This window comes from Pseudozyma hubeiensis, assembly GCF_000403515.1.
Source record: "Pseudozyma hubeiensis SY62 DNA, scaffold: PHS51, whole genome shotgun sequence".
Taxonomy (NCBI): domain Eukaryota; kingdom Fungi; phylum Basidiomycota; class Ustilaginomycetes; order Ustilaginales; family Ustilaginaceae; genus Pseudozyma; species Pseudozyma hubeiensis.
Genome location: NW_012133833.1, coordinates 265,165 through 280,443, shown reverse-complemented (window position 1 = coordinate 280,443; position 15,279 = coordinate 265,165). Strand labels below are relative to the sequence as shown.

At 52.4% G+C, this 15,279-nt stretch overlaps 13 protein-coding genes across 13 annotated transcripts; 10 read left to right on the top strand and 3 right to left on the bottom strand.

The window, feature by feature from the left end:
* Positions 1–77: 77 nt before the first annotated feature.
* Positions 78–644, top strand: PHSY_005540 (aspartokinase; the record flags this gene model as incomplete). The annotated part of the gene is made up of 1 exon (XM_012336149.1): positions 78–644. The coding sequence occupies one exon, from the start codon at positions 78–80 to the stop codon at positions 642–644; it is 567 nt and encodes a 188-aa protein (XP_012191539.1).
* Positions 645–1,066: 422 nt separating this feature from the next.
* On the top strand, positions 1,067–1,639 carry PHSY_005539 (hypothetical protein; the record flags this gene model as incomplete). The annotated part of the gene is made up of 1 exon (XM_012336148.1): positions 1,067–1,639. The coding sequence occupies one exon, from the start codon at positions 1,067–1,069 to the stop codon at positions 1,637–1,639; it is 573 nt and encodes a 190-aa protein (XP_012191538.1).
* Positions 1,640–2,375: 736 nt separating this feature from the next.
* Positions 2,376–3,329, bottom strand: PHSY_005538 (hypothetical protein; the record flags this gene model as incomplete). The annotated part of the gene is made up of 2 exons (XM_012336147.1): positions 2,376–2,568; positions 3,271–3,329. 2 exons carry the CDS (start codon positions 3,327–3,329, stop codon positions 2,376–2,378), a joined length of 252 nt encoding a protein of 83 aa, XP_012191537.1.
* A 109-nt stretch (positions 3,330–3,438) lies between these two features.
* Positions 3,439–4,038, bottom strand: PHSY_005537 (hypothetical protein; the record flags this gene model as incomplete). Its single annotated transcript, XM_012336146.1, has 1 exon — positions 3,439–4,038. One exon carries the CDS (start codon positions 4,036–4,038, stop codon positions 3,439–3,441), a length of 600 nt encoding a protein of 199 aa, XP_012191536.1.
* A 443-nt stretch (positions 4,039–4,481) lies between these two features.
* PHSY_005536 (hypothetical protein) lies at positions 4,482–5,183 on the top strand (the record flags this gene model as incomplete). Its single annotated transcript, XM_012336145.1, has 1 exon — positions 4,482–5,183. One exon carries the CDS (start codon positions 4,482–4,484, stop codon positions 5,181–5,183), a length of 702 nt encoding a protein of 233 aa, XP_012191535.1.
* A 12-nt stretch (positions 5,184–5,195) lies between these two features.
* Positions 5,196–5,567, bottom strand: PHSY_005535 (gamma-glutamylcysteine synthetase, putative; the record flags this gene model as incomplete). Its single annotated transcript, XM_012336144.1, has 2 exons — positions 5,196–5,471; positions 5,556–5,567. The coding sequence occupies 2 exons, from the start codon at positions 5,565–5,567 to the stop codon at positions 5,196–5,198; spliced, it is 288 nt and encodes a 95-aa protein (XP_012191534.1).
* Positions 5,568–5,742: 175 nt separating this feature from the next.
* Positions 5,743–6,396, top strand: PHSY_005534 (ATP-dependent DNA helicase RecQ; the record flags this gene model as incomplete). The annotated part of the gene is made up of 1 exon (XM_012336143.1): positions 5,743–6,396. The coding sequence occupies one exon, from the start codon at positions 5,743–5,745 to the stop codon at positions 6,394–6,396; it is 654 nt and encodes a 217-aa protein (XP_012191533.1).
* Positions 6,397–7,448: 1,052 nt separating this feature from the next.
* Positions 7,449–7,904, top strand: PHSY_005533 (hypothetical protein; the record flags this gene model as incomplete). Its single annotated transcript, XM_012336142.1, has 1 exon — positions 7,449–7,904. One exon carries the CDS (start codon positions 7,449–7,451, stop codon positions 7,902–7,904), a length of 456 nt encoding a protein of 151 aa, XP_012191532.1.
* A 1,047-nt stretch (positions 7,905–8,951) lies between these two features.
* On the top strand, positions 8,952–9,347 carry PHSY_005532 (mitochondrial phosphate carrier protein; the record flags this gene model as incomplete). The annotated part of the gene is made up of 1 exon (XM_012336141.1): positions 8,952–9,347. The coding sequence occupies one exon, from the start codon at positions 8,952–8,954 to the stop codon at positions 9,345–9,347; it is 396 nt and encodes a 131-aa protein (XP_012191531.1).
* A 670-nt stretch (positions 9,348–10,017) lies between these two features.
* PHSY_005531 (hypothetical protein) lies at positions 10,018–10,623 on the top strand (the record flags this gene model as incomplete). Its single annotated transcript, XM_012336140.1, has 1 exon — positions 10,018–10,623. One exon carries the CDS (start codon positions 10,018–10,020, stop codon positions 10,621–10,623), a length of 606 nt encoding a protein of 201 aa, XP_012191530.1.
* A 632-nt stretch (positions 10,624–11,255) lies between these two features.
* Positions 11,256–12,388, top strand: PHSY_005530 (hypothetical protein; the record flags this gene model as incomplete). The annotated part of the gene is made up of 2 exons (XM_012336139.1): positions 11,256–11,648; positions 11,855–12,388. The coding sequence occupies 2 exons, from the start codon at positions 11,256–11,258 to the stop codon at positions 12,386–12,388; spliced, it is 927 nt and encodes a 308-aa protein (XP_012191529.1).
* A 611-nt stretch (positions 12,389–12,999) lies between these two features.
* On the top strand, positions 13,000–13,749 carry PHSY_005529 (hypothetical protein; the record flags this gene model as incomplete). The annotated part of the gene is made up of 1 exon (XM_012336138.1): positions 13,000–13,749. The coding sequence occupies one exon, from the start codon at positions 13,000–13,002 to the stop codon at positions 13,747–13,749; it is 750 nt and encodes a 249-aa protein (XP_012191528.1).
* A 394-nt stretch (positions 13,750–14,143) lies between these two features.
* PHSY_005528 (hypothetical protein) lies at positions 14,144–15,103 on the top strand (the record flags this gene model as incomplete). Its single annotated transcript, XM_012336137.1, has 1 exon — positions 14,144–15,103. One exon carries the CDS (start codon positions 14,144–14,146, stop codon positions 15,101–15,103), a length of 960 nt encoding a protein of 319 aa, XP_012191527.1.
* Positions 15,104–15,279: the final 176 nt, after the last annotated feature.

Below are 15,279 nucleotides of genomic sequence, written 5' to 3'. Positions count from 1 at the left end.
AATGCAGATAACAACTGTCGTCCATAGAGCCACTCTTCCCGAACGACCGTCTCACCGTCGTTCTTCTCGACATCGAAATGCGTCTGATTTTCACCCTCGCCTTTGCCGCGACGCTCGCTTTACTCGTCAGGTGCGCCTACGACGGCGCGCTCGTGACCTCAAGCAACCATGGCTATCAGATGGGACGAACTGAACTTCCAGGTACTCTGGCCAGCCTTCTTCGTGATCCCGCTGGATGGATGGGTCCTCGCACCTACCCTCAGGCCGAAGTGGTGCCCATCGCCACACGGGCTCATCCGTTCACCGACCATCAGGTTATGCAAGCGATTCGGAATTCCGCAGAGACCCGGAACATGATTGTCCTGGGTCGACCTTTTCCCGACAGGCCGGGTAGACAAGGATTCGCGGCTGCTGTTCACATACCTGCCCCCTACGATAGACCCAACAGCAAAACGTTCGCTCTGGTCTCGGTTGATAGAAGTGCTACCTTTGATCCTCGCGTGCACATCAACGGTTTCGTCACCGTGAACAATGCTCCAGGGATCGAGCACGATATTGCAGGTCATTACTTCCCGCGTAGCCAGATCGTGGAGCCGGGTAGCACGCTGACTGCTCGTGAGCTTTTCGATCACCTTCCTCGTTGACTGAACCTGCAGCTTTGACGTGTCACTCTCAGACGGTTGATCGATCGCCGTGCGCTTGCAAGATTGTAGTCTCCTTGCATTATTCATGTGTGGGCGATATGCCAGTTTTCTCGATCGAATGCTACAATGGTGTCTTCATCTGAGCTGCAACGCTTGTTGACGTCAAGTCTGCTGTGACCTCATCGGTACGCTTCCGCGTTGCTTTTGTATGCTCGAGGTGGGTGTCGTCCTGAGGCATTATTTCAGGGCTTGCGCAGCTCGACCCTTCGCCTTAATAGCCCGAGCTTCTGAGTCAGCTGGCATCGTGATCTATGTGACATCACTCCAGCATCATTCGTCTCCTTTGGCGACGTTACCGAGCAGCACTTGATCAGATGTCGTTTTTCAATCAACGCCAAACGCCGTGCCTTCTGATCGTTATCATGGCTACGCTCGTCGTACTGCCATTCGTCTCAGCTTTCGGCGACGCACAAATTCATCCCATCGATACCGACCCGCGCCCTCTTCCTCCTCCAACTTTTATCAACAGAGAACTATTCGTCACACCATGGCCCGTTCCGGATCACGACTTTCAGCCCCTTCTGCATCACCATCTCGTCTACTCCTTCGAACTACCCTACGCTCACATCATCCCTGTCCATCGCTATCCAATCACCATTGAACAACTCGAGTACCAGATTCGTCACAGCGCCAACAAGCTTCGCTTCATTCAGCTCGGAACCGCCAATGCTGGGCGCTCTATGCGAATCGCCTTCGCCGTGAGCGATACGTATCAGAGTCATGGTCAAAAGTACTTTGCTTTACTTCGCGTCGGCCACGAGCGCGAGCTGTCTCAGCCATATGTGATGGTGGTGGAGTTCGTCAAGGTGTCGGGAGTGGGACAGATGGGGGAGGAGATACCGAGACCGACGTGGTTGAGGGGCGCGTGCGTTTTGACGTTGCCGGGAGCAGCGTTGACCGGAAATGAGGTCTTGGAAGCTTTGCGCCTTATATGAGAAGCCAGGGTGATCACATGATGCCCAAGTAGGGAGATTCAGAGATAAGCGGACGCCACGATCAGTAGAGTCCCAACTGGTGTGAGGAACACAGATAGAGAGAGGCGCTCGATCAGTCTGGCTGTGCATGCGATTGAGCGTCAGATGTCTGCCTGGCCAGCTTCACATCAGTACAAATGAGACGAGCGTGAGAACAGGGACGCTTGAAACGTTTCAGACGTGTCTTCATCTTCACGGTCAAAGCGACGCTCGAAGGATCGTCGTGGGCCGTTGACCTTCCCTGTTGACATGAAGAATCGAGCAAGATGTTCAAAGTCAAACGTATATAAGCACTGTCTCGAGGTTCCAGCGGCATTGCCCATACCCATTTCGCGTGATACCCGAAGCGCCGCCGCAAAGGACAGGGACAGCCATGAGACCCTCTTTGCCTCTTCTTCTCGCCGTCCTAGGCGTGATCAGCCTGACGGTCCTCGCAGCTGGCGGAACGGGGTCGTCTCCGCCTGTGCTGGACGAGACCCGCCCTTATACCGGTAGCTACGTTATCAGACTCAACGCTCCCAGCAACGTACGTGAAGAGTACCAGGCAAGACTTGGCGACCACATTCGAGACAACTGGCAAATCCCCGACGTTCACGTACAGCCTTTCCCTGTCGCCAGGTTGTCTCCCCACGAAATCCGTGGTAATCTCAACCACGATCGTACCCTGCGTCGATTCCTTTACCTCGGTCACACTGCTTTAGGCATTCCGGATATGGTCCTCGCTACTCCCTTGCACAGAGACGCTCGTCCGGAAGGCGATCACACGTGGGCAATCCTGAGCGCTCATCAGCCTCGCTCCCGTGGTGCTCGTAGACTGTTGAAATGGCACGGTCATGTCACAGTTAGCAATGGACAGCAGGTAGTGGATAGACTCGCTCAGTCGCATGGACCTGATAATGTAGCAGTGGAAAAGGGTCACGTTCTTACCATCGAAGAGGTGTTTAGGGAGCTCGGGATGCTTCGTCCGCCGAATTGGGAGCCTATCCTATGATCAAGGGCCTATTGAACAGAAGAAGCCAAGCATCATCGTCTGTACTCATCGAGATGTATGTATTTCGCTGGCAAGCATTGTCCCTACTTCGGCCTGTCTACAACGCAGCCAAATTGAAGTGAGACTGCCGCTTGGATGTTTTGCACTGCTGTGCCTGATCCAGTTCTCCGGGGAGGCTCGCTGTTTATCCCGTGTTACGGAGAGAAAGGATCTTCGGGCTGTCGTCGGCAGCTGTGCCGCACTGAGGCGATTCAAGTCAACTCTTTGCCCCTACTCGGTGAAAAGCAACGTCAAACTTTTGGCCGCTTCCCACCTTCGAAGGAGTGGCTGCATGAAACCCCCACTGGCACAAAGCCACGCTCACACGCTTGACCCAAGCCTTGGACCCGTCTCTTACGTAACGGATCGTGGCATCTGATGCTGGTCCGGCTTTGCTGCCGCAGACGCCCTGCAGATCCGCAGATGAAAAGAGCATGGCGAAAGCGCCGTGCCCATACATCTCATCTATATATATGACCATGGATGAGTGCACTTTGTGCACCTTCTTCTGGGCTCAGTCCACTCGTTTAGCTTATTCAGGATGCTCCTCCTTCGAGCTTACCTCCTCTTGAGCTGTGCAGTCATCCTTCTTGCTGCTGGTCCGACTGCAGCAGCAGCCATATTTCGGTTGACACCGACCTTCACGCAGCCATTCCAACTCACAGATGCCCACGAACACCACAGCATCTACAGCATCCGTCTCGACCTGCATCTATACCGCGACCTCGGTCTACGACACTTTCAAGTATCTGAGTTGACCTCTTCTCCTATCTCCTTGAGAGAACTCGAATTTCAAATGCGGTTCGATCGCCACATGCGTCAATTTCTGCATCTCGGTCCAGCCCAAGGCGACGCGCATGGCCTGGCTGTTGCTTTCCCCGTCGTAGTCGAAGCTGAATACGGCAGACGTCATCTCTTTGCGCTGTTGAGCGTCCATCCTCCTATTCGCGATCCTGCCAAGCTCGACAATTTCCCTGTGATCAATTTTCACGGCTATGCTTCCGTAGTTTCCGATCATGACGTTGACATGTCGTACTTGTTGGAGGTACAACGACGCATTCCACTTGCTCACGTTCGAGCGGGTGATGTCCTGAGCATCCGGGGCGTGTTTCGCGAGCTCGCTGCTCTTCATAATGTCTTTCCTTGAAGGGGCCATTGTTGCTCCGAGACACATTTCAGTGACATTGCATTTCCAAAATAGCAGCAGGCGGCTGTATTGTCTGCATGCGTTCATTGTCACGATGTGTGGTAGAGACAGCACATGACAGCACTTCGGCTGACAGAAACGGAGACGAAGCTCTGTGATCGTCGCCTTCCTTCGACAATTCATTTCGCACCTTGTCAAACCTCACCTACAGTAGGTTGGTAAATCCGAGTGGACTGAGCCGGGGCCGACGCAGGGTGGTGTGATTTGACGTATGGCTTCTCGTTGTCGCATTTGTGTCGGAATGAACGTTGACAGCAGGTTGCTTTGTATTCACCATCACGGTCCACTTCACAAATTGGTAGGTTGGTCCCACTCCGGCCCGGTATTCTCCCTCGAGAGGGTTTTTCAGCACTCCTGGCACATGCTGTACTCTCGCCGATTTTGCTTCCGCAAATCGACACTCGATATTCCCGACATCCGTAGTCGTCAAGATAAGGCGCAAGCTGAGGGTCTCCATCAAGCAGATACCGCTTGTTGAAAGCTTCTTGAAAGGCAGTTTCAGGGAATATAAAGATGCAAGGTGGTCAAGTCTGTTACGCTTCTCCGTTGTAAGTACACTTCCCATCATGTCTTCGTTCCGCCCTGCATGGCTACCTATTCTTTTCGTCATCACAGCCGTCCTCTGTTGTCTGAGGCCTGCCTCTGTGCGCGCTGGGGCTTCCTCGTCAACGTCTCGCGGACGCTACACCGGAGCGGCGAAGCTCGGTGGTGATGGAACCGAGCCCGGCATGGTCAATTCGAGACATGAGGACATGCAACGTCTCTCAGAAGTCGCACCCTCGTCTCCCCAACTTCCTGCAGAGCTGTCCATATTTAATTCTCCCAACATCGTCATGGAACCGGCGATCCGTGTGCTTCCTTCGAAGCTCCACAACCTCGGATTTCGGCACGCTACTGTGACTTTCCACGATTCCAAGTATGCCAACCTCAACCGAATCGAAGATCTGGTCTTGACTCAGATGAAAAGCAATCCCGACAGGAAGCAATTCATGCCGATTTTCAGTGGAAGCGCCATGAAAACGTATGCCATGCCGCTTGACCACAGCGCGGTAGCTAGATGGCCAAACAGTGTTGGTCGGGTCGCTGGAAAGGACGACGTCAGCAAAGCCGCCATCTTGAGTGTCTACGATTCTGGCGAGCTTGCAGGAATGGGCCGTAGCATCCGGCTGTATGGCATAGTGAAGATCAAGAATGCCAACACTCTGCATCAGCCATCGAGTCAGGCGGAGCAGCTGATGCACAATGTACCGGAGATGTTGCGTCTCTGAACTCGTGGGCGTTCAGCCAATGTCCTTATGAGTGAAAGAAATCGACACATCTTCGATCGTTCGCACACCTACGACAACAGCGTGACAGTCTACAACGCCCCTTTGGAGTATGTTGACGTACGAGGCTGTCTCACTGGACACAGAAACTAGGACCCGGTATGCTTTGTGAGAAGTTCTGACATCGGAGAGTCCATCGTCAAGGTGATCGTCTAGGACCTCCATGCGAATTTTGCAAAACCGTGTGAGGTTTTCGCCCACTTGATTTCCCGATGTTCTGCACAGTATTTCCTGAGAAGAAAAGGTGAGAGTACAACAACAGCAAGAGGGCTGTATCATAGGTACTGAGACTCTGCATGTGGGAAGATTAGGTACCTGTCGGACCATTCTGACCGACGCCGCCGAGCAGGTGCTTGTGACCACGTCGAGCCCCTGTCAAACTCACAAATTACGCTGACACCGCCGTCAGAATCAGAGAGGATGTCATATATAAGGCAAGACAGAGTTACTGTGTCATGGCCCAAGCAAGCAGCGAGGCCTTCAGCAGCTCAGCAGAGACAACATGATGTCTGCAAGCCTGCTCTTGGTGTTTCTTCTTTACCACCTGATGGTACACGTTTCATGTTCGACAGCTCCGCCCCTCGGGTCGACAATTGCCGTAGCTACGCAGTTCGACAAACGTCAATCGCCGAATCAGTTCAGCCTGTCTTCAAGGCCACTTCCTCCGCCGCATTTCAAGATGCTCGTCAATATCCTTGATCGCAAAGTAGCCTCTTTAGGGTACGCTGCGAGCAAGGCCGAGCCTCACTGGCAGAGTCGGAATGCGCTTCCCTCGCTAGCCGGGACTGTCCGTGCTCAATTGACAAACTTCCCTAAAAGACGCCAGTTTATGGGTCTCGCAAACGACGGGCAAGGCACCAAGGTTTACGCCGTGCCCCTTTTCCACCAAGACTTCGACAGACACCGACCGATCATCGGCGATTTCGCTGGTACAGGTGCTAGTAAAGGGTCTCAGCGAGTCTTGATCGTAGGTCTTCGTAAGCCAGCACCGCTGGACTTGACTTTGTATCGAGGACCAGCGAATCTGCAACCAGCCACAGTTGAAATGTATGGACTGGCGCAATTTGACCATGCTGCGACTTTCCATTCCAGGCTCGAGCGTCCCTGGCTCAACCGCGACATTGCTGAATCTTTGGAGGACGTGTTGCGACGTTAAAAGGCTCCCATCTCTACAAGCTTATTGGCACATCTGCGGGACCACGGTCACCACAATGCCGCAGCCCTTTTTCCCACACCAAAATCTTGTTACCTCTCATTGACCAATGATTGTGGGGTGCCAGACTGTTGTCCGAGCGGCGATGAAAATGAAATGTTGAGGAGAATCGTGCGGGGGTGTCGAGAAGGCTGTCAAGAAAAGTTGACAGTCTTTCCCAGTCGGAAGATTTTCATCTCCTGTGATGCCAGCACATCGTCAGAATATACTGATCGAGCTCTGTCCGCCTGGAGTAGTAGACTTGACATTGAGATAGCCCCACGACGAGTGCCTGTGTACGCTGGCCAGACTCATTCGCTGCGTATTCAGCAGCGTCACAGAAAAGCCGCAATGAAGTGCTGTAGACGGCGGGATCAATGCATCGCGTATGAAGCTCATTTGCCCGCCATTGACCCCAGATACTCTGCATTATTTTGTGCTATCTCGCTGCGGAAAGGTCCCGCATGTCATGCAACAGTGTAATCTGGCTTGAGACGCGCACCCTCCCTAGATCTCAGGGCATCTCGACTGTCAGCCGTGGGGCACAAAGATAATGTGGGAGCTCTAGGATAAGACCAACAAGTTGCGAGAAGAAGCATGCGAGGGGAGCGGCCAATTGCTGTTATAAAACTAGCATGCCGCACTCAAGCAATGGCAATGACCTCGGTCATACTTGGCAAAATACGTGTACCTCAAAGGGGCGTCGTAGATCGAGGATCCTGACGATCATGTTGCTTCAGCTTGAATTCTTTTCGCTTCAGAGGACTTTCTTCCTTCGCTGGATTCTTGTCTTCCTCATCGTCAGTTGGCCAGCTGCTGCGCGTCCTGGTGCAAGTTCCTCCCGATCAGCTTCGGTGAAGAAACCGCCTCCTACCGCCCCTAGAGTAATCTACCGGCTACCAGATACTCTCTTGACGCCTCGTATACCCGAAATGCAATATCAAGCGTACATGGAGGAGCTGCCACGTTCTCTACAGCGACTCGGCTATGGTTCTGCTCGCGTCAGTAGCGTTCCAATGAGCTACACCCAATTGCTTAGCATTCAAGACCTTGTGCGCGCTCAAATGGCAACTGGCGGCACCAAAAAGCAATTCATTCCCATCCTGCACGCTCCGGGCTGGCATGGGCAAGGGAGACCGGTGAAAGTCTACGCCATGCCGCTTGACGGCACTGATTACAGGCAGCGAGGCATCCGAGACTACGCTGGAATCAATGGAAGGCAGAAAATAGTGATACTCGGAACCGTGCTGGACCCCCATATAGCTGTTGGCCCACCTGTGGTCGACATTTATGGTGTTGCCGACGCTACAGGCGTTCCAAAGCTTCACTCGGAGCTGAAGAAGAAAGCCTCTCGAGACACACAAGTACACAATTTGGCAGAATTTCTCAATCTCGACAACATCGCTCCGGGCACTGCGATCATTCCCAGGCCTGTCCATGCTGCGGTTGAGCACGGGATTACCGTGCTTTGATCAGTCATACCGTTTCCTCGAGCCCAGACTTCCTGTTCACTGTGGGCGCTCAAAGAATAGATCATCGAAGTCGTAGTTTCACCCTGGCACTTCCCACTCAATGTGAAGCGCTTGGATGCAGCTCCTGCTCCTTCCGATACACATCATGGCGCTGCTTGTGGGTCTGATGCACATGCAAAGTCTCAGTGCAGACCAACATCGACGCCTCATACGTCGTTAAATCGAGAAAATTTCCCAACGTCTGGACAGACAGCCCGATCTGTCTCTGCATTGAGCCTTGACGCTTCAAGAGTCCGGATGGCCGTCTTCTACCTTCATGACACCTAGAGCAAATGGGCAAGTGCTGTTTCGACCGGCGGGACATGTGGTCCCACATTGTCGCCGTTTCCTTTCATTTCATCAAATCACGGCAGTTGCAAAGATACCGACGTGCAAAGATACGGTATTAATTGATTGCTTTTCCTTGGCCGTACCGTCTCGGCTCATCGGCACCGTTACATAAGCATTTGACTCTATCAGAGCTGACCAGCATCAGTGTCTGTTCCAATAGAGTATGCGATGTCCAATAGATGTTCTCGATACAACTCCTGCCGAGGGGCATCACCTCACTGACCAAACCAAGCTCGATCTAGCCAAGTACGAAGGTATAAGTATGACTTCGCTTTCTCATAGCACCGACAGTAACGCTGGGTCTTCAACATCAGACTCACCGGCACAAACTCGTTTGAGAAGTTGCGTCTATTCAGAGAACACAACCGAGCTTCAACCAACGCCATGAAGCTGGCAGCTCTTCTCTGCGCTACTCTGCTGCTTTTCAATTTTGTGCAAGCTGCCCCAGGCAACATCTTCTCTGCCAAAAAACCGCGCAAGCCCATGCAAGCCACAGGCATCATAGCTTCCCTTCCTTTACTGCCGCAAACTCTCTTAGTTCCTCAAACACCCGATCTAGAGATTTACACGGCGTGGCTCAGGCAAAAGGTCCATCAAGTCCCGCAATTTAGCAAAGCGGACGTTCAGGGTTCTGGGTGGCGATTGGATCTCACCACGATGCTCGGCGCCTCTTCGACGGTGCGTGAACAGATGGCAAAAGAAGATCCCTCAAAACGTCAGTATCTTCCGTTGTTTGCGAACGGAGAAGATAAAGGCTGGGGCAATCCCTTGAAGACTTACGCTATGCCTTTGGACCCGCGCTATTTCAATCCCGCGACCGCCGATACACGGCTGTCAGGAGGAAGGGTGGATCAGCACACGTTTGCTATTCTAGGCGTTTGGCATAACGACCCAGCTGACGCATTTGAATACTTCGGACACGGACCTAGGGTGGCGCTTTACGGCTTTGCAACTGCCTTGAACGCACCCCGTGCGGACTCGGTGCTGCCTAAGCTTGACCCTGCGCAGGGACTCTCTCATGATCTCTACCGTGTACTTAGCGTCCATCCTTGAGTTATGGTTGGTACGGGCAATCATCACTGCTTTGATGCTCGTCGCTTCAGCTCAGCCGCTTGCTCATGGCTGCGAAAGGAGCTCATCCTCTAAGGTAGAAAAGAATGAGACTTTAGTTAAAGTGTGACGCAGTCCGCAAACAGAACAAAGCCCATCGACGCAGTAATGCATCTCTGTGATTAAGCAGCCTGTCAAGAAGAGAGCATGTTGTATGAGCAGCCCTTCGAGCTCAGTGATCTCAGGTTCACCTGGAAATCAGATCTGTCATGAAACCTTCGCCGCCTGCATCACAGTCACTGTCGCCTCTTGCGGAGCGTGTATGTCTCGAGAAAATTTGTCGTGCCAAGATGTGCCGGGAGTCGGGGCAGGCAGAGTTGTCGAGCATTGGGTGATACCGCTAGACGAAGCCCAGCGTGAGTCATCAATCGAGGCACTAGTTGCCGTACTTAGATCGCCGGCAAGGCGGTCAACCGACACTTGGACGCCGAGATGGATTTCTTCATGACCGAAGTCGCCGCAGGCTTGACGCTCTCAAAACTTGTTCCAAGACAAGAGCAGCATTCAGCCAAGCATATAACAGAAGCACTCGATCTCCGAGACAGCCCTCCGACCTCTGGAGTAGCTTTGCTCTTGTCTCGAGACTACTTCTTCGACTTCTTCCTGAAACAGCATGCGCTTCCTTCATATTTTCCGCAGCTTCGCCGTGACCATAATCCTTTACTCGTGGTCGATGATGAACAGCCTCGCCATCAGCGATGTTCTTCAAGAAATCGCCTCATCCCTGTTCGCAGGTAGGGAAGGAGGCCTCTATCAGCTGGAAGCCAGCCCAATGGGTCCCTACCAAACCAAGCACTATGCAAAAGTTCTGCAAGCTCGCGTCAAAGACCTAGGCCTCAGCACTCGACGATACGTTCAAGGATTCATGGTTCCGTACGACGATACAGGTCATCTTGACTGGATACGCAAAGAGCTCAACAGAAACCACCAACGTGAGCGCCTCGTCTACCTCGATCAGACACCACATAAGCGAAAGGTGCATGCGTTGCTTCTGGACAGTGCTTCGTCAACGTCGCCAAATATCGCTGTCGTCTCCACACCGCATGTTTGGAAGTCGCTGGATCAAAAGATCCAATTGCACACATTTGCTCAGGTCCCAGGGCTTGAGGATGCAGAGATCCACGACAGGCTGAACAAGGACTTCAATTATGTTCAGTTAGACTCACTCGCTCGAAATGCCTTTCAAAAACGCCTCAATCGGAGTTTGACAATCTGCTGACGCGCTATCCACTTTAGGCTCAATGCTTTTGAACAGGTAGTTCTCGAGCAGAAGAGCAGTTGAGGCTAGCAGTATTGTTAAAAGATAATCCGAGTTGTTCCGTTTGACGTCTCCGCGGCTTGGAGTCAAGTTGCATTGGGCTTCATTCTTGATGATCGCGGTGGGCGTACAGCTTATGTGAGGAACCCCTGTGAATCGATTTTGATGACGTCGCCTGTCACTGCACAGAAAGTGGGCACTACATCGACATGTAGTATCAGCACGAGACCCCTACACTCTCTCGCCCGTGTAGAGTGCAACTGCTTGGTGCGAGTGCGTGCCACCTTGAGGAGTTGAGATGTTGAGAGCCTGCGTTAGCAGCTTTCTTTTCTGTCCTGCTCCGTCTCTGCACAAGATTCCGAGCCATTATGAAGATCTCACAGCCTCTGCAAGTATTGATTCTCATCGTGCTTTGAGCCGCCAAGGCTACTGTAGACTGTCTTGCTCGAGCCACTTCTATTTTACTTCCCTCAAGAAGCGGGATGGGAAGGGGACAACCGGCAAATCAATAGACGGCATGGTGCAGATGCCACCAATCGTGGTGCTGCTTTCAGATGAGGTCCGAAACAATGATTCGCACTCCTCATGCATCAATGAAAGAGGCGGGCCGGTTGATTGCTTCCAAGATCGAGTTGTTCAAGAAATTAACTCATACCCGCCAGATTGCCTGCATTCTTGTTGCGTGCATGCCGGTGACATCCGTTGAGTGCGTGCGAAAGTCAATTTCAGCCAGAAAAGTTGGTGTTGGTTTTCCGCGCATATTGCACGGCATGTCTAGGCCGAGCAAGTCAACTGCCGGTCTTCATCAAGCCACACGAGCTTTTTTTGACATTCAACAGACCTCCAACACTTCCTATCGCTTCTTCCTCTTCTTCAGAGGTCGATGCATGGCATGCATCGGTAACCGCAACAACGGACAGCAAACAATGTACTGGGACCGCGTCGCCCCTGGGAAAATGCAACAGAGTACTGTGGACTATCCCCTGGTGAACATGCTCACGCTGTTTGGTTGATTGAGCGGGACTCTGATCGTCGCACTGAAGCTATAAATAGGCCACGTCACAGGCACGGAAATCTCCACTCAGACATCGGTTGTGTGATTCTGTGACATTGGCTTACCCTACACAAAATGATGGTCTCCGCTTTCCTTCGTCATCACTTCTGCCTTCTGGTCCTTGTTGCTGTTCGACAGATTGGCGTCTCACTTTCTGCGCCGGTCCCAGCTGGCTCTTCATCTGAGGCAGGAAATAGCGGCCCACATCTACAGCTAGCTCTCTTGACTTCGGACGAACTCGCCCGCCCTGCTTCAGCGCTCACGGACAAGCTCGCAAAGCTTGGCACCCCTGGACAGGCACTACCACACAACATAGCACTGCCATACTCGGAATCCTCAAAACAAAGCCTTCGCCTGGCTCTCAACGAGCATCGCTACGCCAAGCATATGCTTCATATTCAGCCCTTTGTGCTTGGCGACCAATACGCTTTTGTCATTCCCTCCGATCGCACAGGGGAGATCCTTGGGGACCTGGAGCGACCTGACGTCGCTCACGTCGGTTTGGTAACAGTTCGAAAGCATCGACAAGATCAGATCGTTTTCAATGGCTTTTTGCGCTTGGACGGGGTTGAAAATCGCAACTTCCTCCATCAAAGTATTCTAGGTGCAGACGGCTTTCCAAATGGCGTTCCCATTTCGCGCAGCCTCCATTCGCTCCTTCATGGCGTCTGAACAGAGATAGCTTCTCAAGAAATACAATCCGCAGCATCGTTATATAACGTCGGTGCAGCTTTCAGCTATACCCAAGCACAGCTTTTTCCTAGTACAAACCTTTGGGTGAGGGCTCTTCAGCCTGCAACGACAGCCTTCATTGTTACGAAGAAGAAAGTGAACGTGCAGAAGTCTGTTGGTCCCGGTCCACGTCGTAAACTCACGGATGATTACGGGCTGGAAAGTCACTTCGCAGATCAACTCAGACTGGGGTTTTGCGAGCCTTGGCTTCGATTTCCATACTGTGATGAAACTCTTTTACCCAGCAGATCGACGCCTCATTTGCATGCCAAGAACGAGTGCAGCAGGCCCGGGAACGGTTTTGACTCGTCACCCGAGACGGATGACCTGTAATCCACGACTAAGGCAGTCTCACGCTCACGCCGCGGTCGAAGTGGCTCCTACGTTTCATCAAAAGTAGTCTGGTCGGGGACACCCTGACCAATCAGGTTTTTGATGAAGGACGATCGAGGTACGCAATGTATCGAGCTCGATCTGGACAGGGTGAGACACAGCGCCTCGCCAAAGAGCAGAAGCCCGAGCTATAAGAGCCGAACAGCTAGGTCGCGACAATGGCCCTCCACTGCCTCACAACTACTATTGCAGCACCTTTGCCGCTTGAGTACTGGGCCATCATGAGGCTCGAGTTCGTTTTATTCCTGCCTGCAGTCCGAATATTCGGCGCTCTGTTGCTCTTTCTGGACCCGGTCTCTGGAGCTGGTTCCGGAACAAAGACCGACGAAGCTTCCACAAGTAGTACGGGCACGACCTCTCGACGAGAGGATCCACTGCTCATCTTTCAAAGACCTCCACTCCCGCCAATCTCAGACCACGAAGATCTCTATGTACCCTCCCAAGGCAGGACGTATATTCCCGTGGAGGTCACACCTGCAGTGATCACCTCGGACGAAAAATACCGTGGCATCCTGAGACTCGCTCATCGTCTCATCGAAATGGATCGTGACGGCACATCGCTACAGGTCGTGGCCCCTCCCGTTACGTCCAGTTCGAGGCACCTGACCGACATGAGCCAGCGTTTACTGATGAGTCAGCATGCAAAGCAGGTGGTTTTCCTGGACGTCTCACCGGACCGTCGTGGTAGACTCGTTGCTGTGCCTTACCGATTGTCGGAGGGAGTACCTCCAGGAAGACTCAGCTGGGCTATCCTTCAGGTCCACCCAGCTTCGCGGGGAACACCTCCACGTATCGACTTTCATTCATACGTGTCACACTTTGAGCCCGATCTCTACGATCTTGATCGTAAGCTTTTCAAGTCTCTCGACGTTCAAAGCTTGCACTACTTTCTCACCCGCCGCGTGTGAAGCTCTCTCATTCTCTACCTTCCCATGCATTTTGTCAATCTTCCGTTGATCGAGAAGGCTTCTACAGGACTGTGAGAATGATGCTCTCGTTGCTTCATCGCGCTTCCGTGTGGGTATTTTCCTTCGCATCTATCTGAAAAGCAATTTACCATCATCGCAGCAACGAATCATGTGAGCGACTCCGTCATGGTCTGCGACGCGGTCCGAGTGATTTCCCAAGGACTCCCCACCTTTGCATTGGCTCAGCTCGAAGGTCAAACTGTTACTGTATCAAGGGTCCCTGTTATAACTGCGAAATGAAAAATGTTCGACAAATCTCGTCCCTCTCTTTCCGTGAAAGGAGCGTCGTGCCGAGCGAACGTCCTTGGTTGAGTTTGTGGTCCGACATAACGCAATGGAAGAGCTAGCCCACTATTTGGCGCTGATAAAAGGATCGGCCATTCCCTGTCTAATTTCTCAGCTGATACGTGAAGAGCCTCGAATCGTTCCAAGGATGGTGTCTTTTCGATATATTCCTTACACGATGACCATCTTCGGCCTCATCGCTGCGATACTGACGTGCATGGTGACACAGGCGTTTGAGGGGGACGTCCATTCCGGTCCGGGTAATTCTGACCTTGCCGGATCCCACGATGCCTCGCAGCTTTCCGACTTTTCTTTTCCTACGATGAACGATCCACATCTCCCTTCGATGGAGCATTACAGCTGGAGTCTCCTCATCCCAACCGCTCGCCATCACTTGATTGATGGTCTTGCTTCGCCATTCTTCGACCGTACAGAGACCTTTTCAGGATCACCGGATCCAACGCCAGATATTCCCTCTTCATCGCGACTTGTTTCATTGCTTCCCCCGGCGACAGTCACTCACAGCGAAGCGACGAGTGCAGTGCCCTCTTTGAAAGAAATTCTCGTTCCAGTAATGGAACAATGGCACATTCTGAGGAGTCTTGGAAATCAGTTAGTCAAGCTTCGCATCAACCCGGGTAATCTTCGAATGGCTCAACCGCTCGTAGATGCTCGACCATTCCACCTGCGCTTCCTCCAGCAACAGTTACAGCGTCAGCTGTACACAAAACACGCCGTATATATTACCCCTGATATGACCCACACGGAGCGAGTCGTCGCATTGCCCACAGAGAGCGAGAAATTCAAGAAAGCGGTTGTCGAGCTGCAGCCTTCCGACCCCGAAAGAGTATCATGGGCCCTCGTAAGCGTCAAACCTCATCCGCATACGTCTGTAACATGGCTAGGCTATGCACTCTTGGATGTTCCCAGCAGAGACATCCTTAACAGGTCTCTCGAAGAAGGAAGGCGAATCAAGACGCTGGCGGAGCATCTGAAGCTTCCCTCCTAAAACTTTCGCGCCAGTGATACTTTTGAATGCTGAATTTGCATGGTCATGTTCCGAACGCACTCAAAAACTGAATAAGATATGCTTGACATTGCTTGGGAGTGACGATATCAGAAGATCGCTGGTGCAGGTCATTGATGTACCTTGTAGCTCGCCGAAGACACGTGAGCAGAACAAAT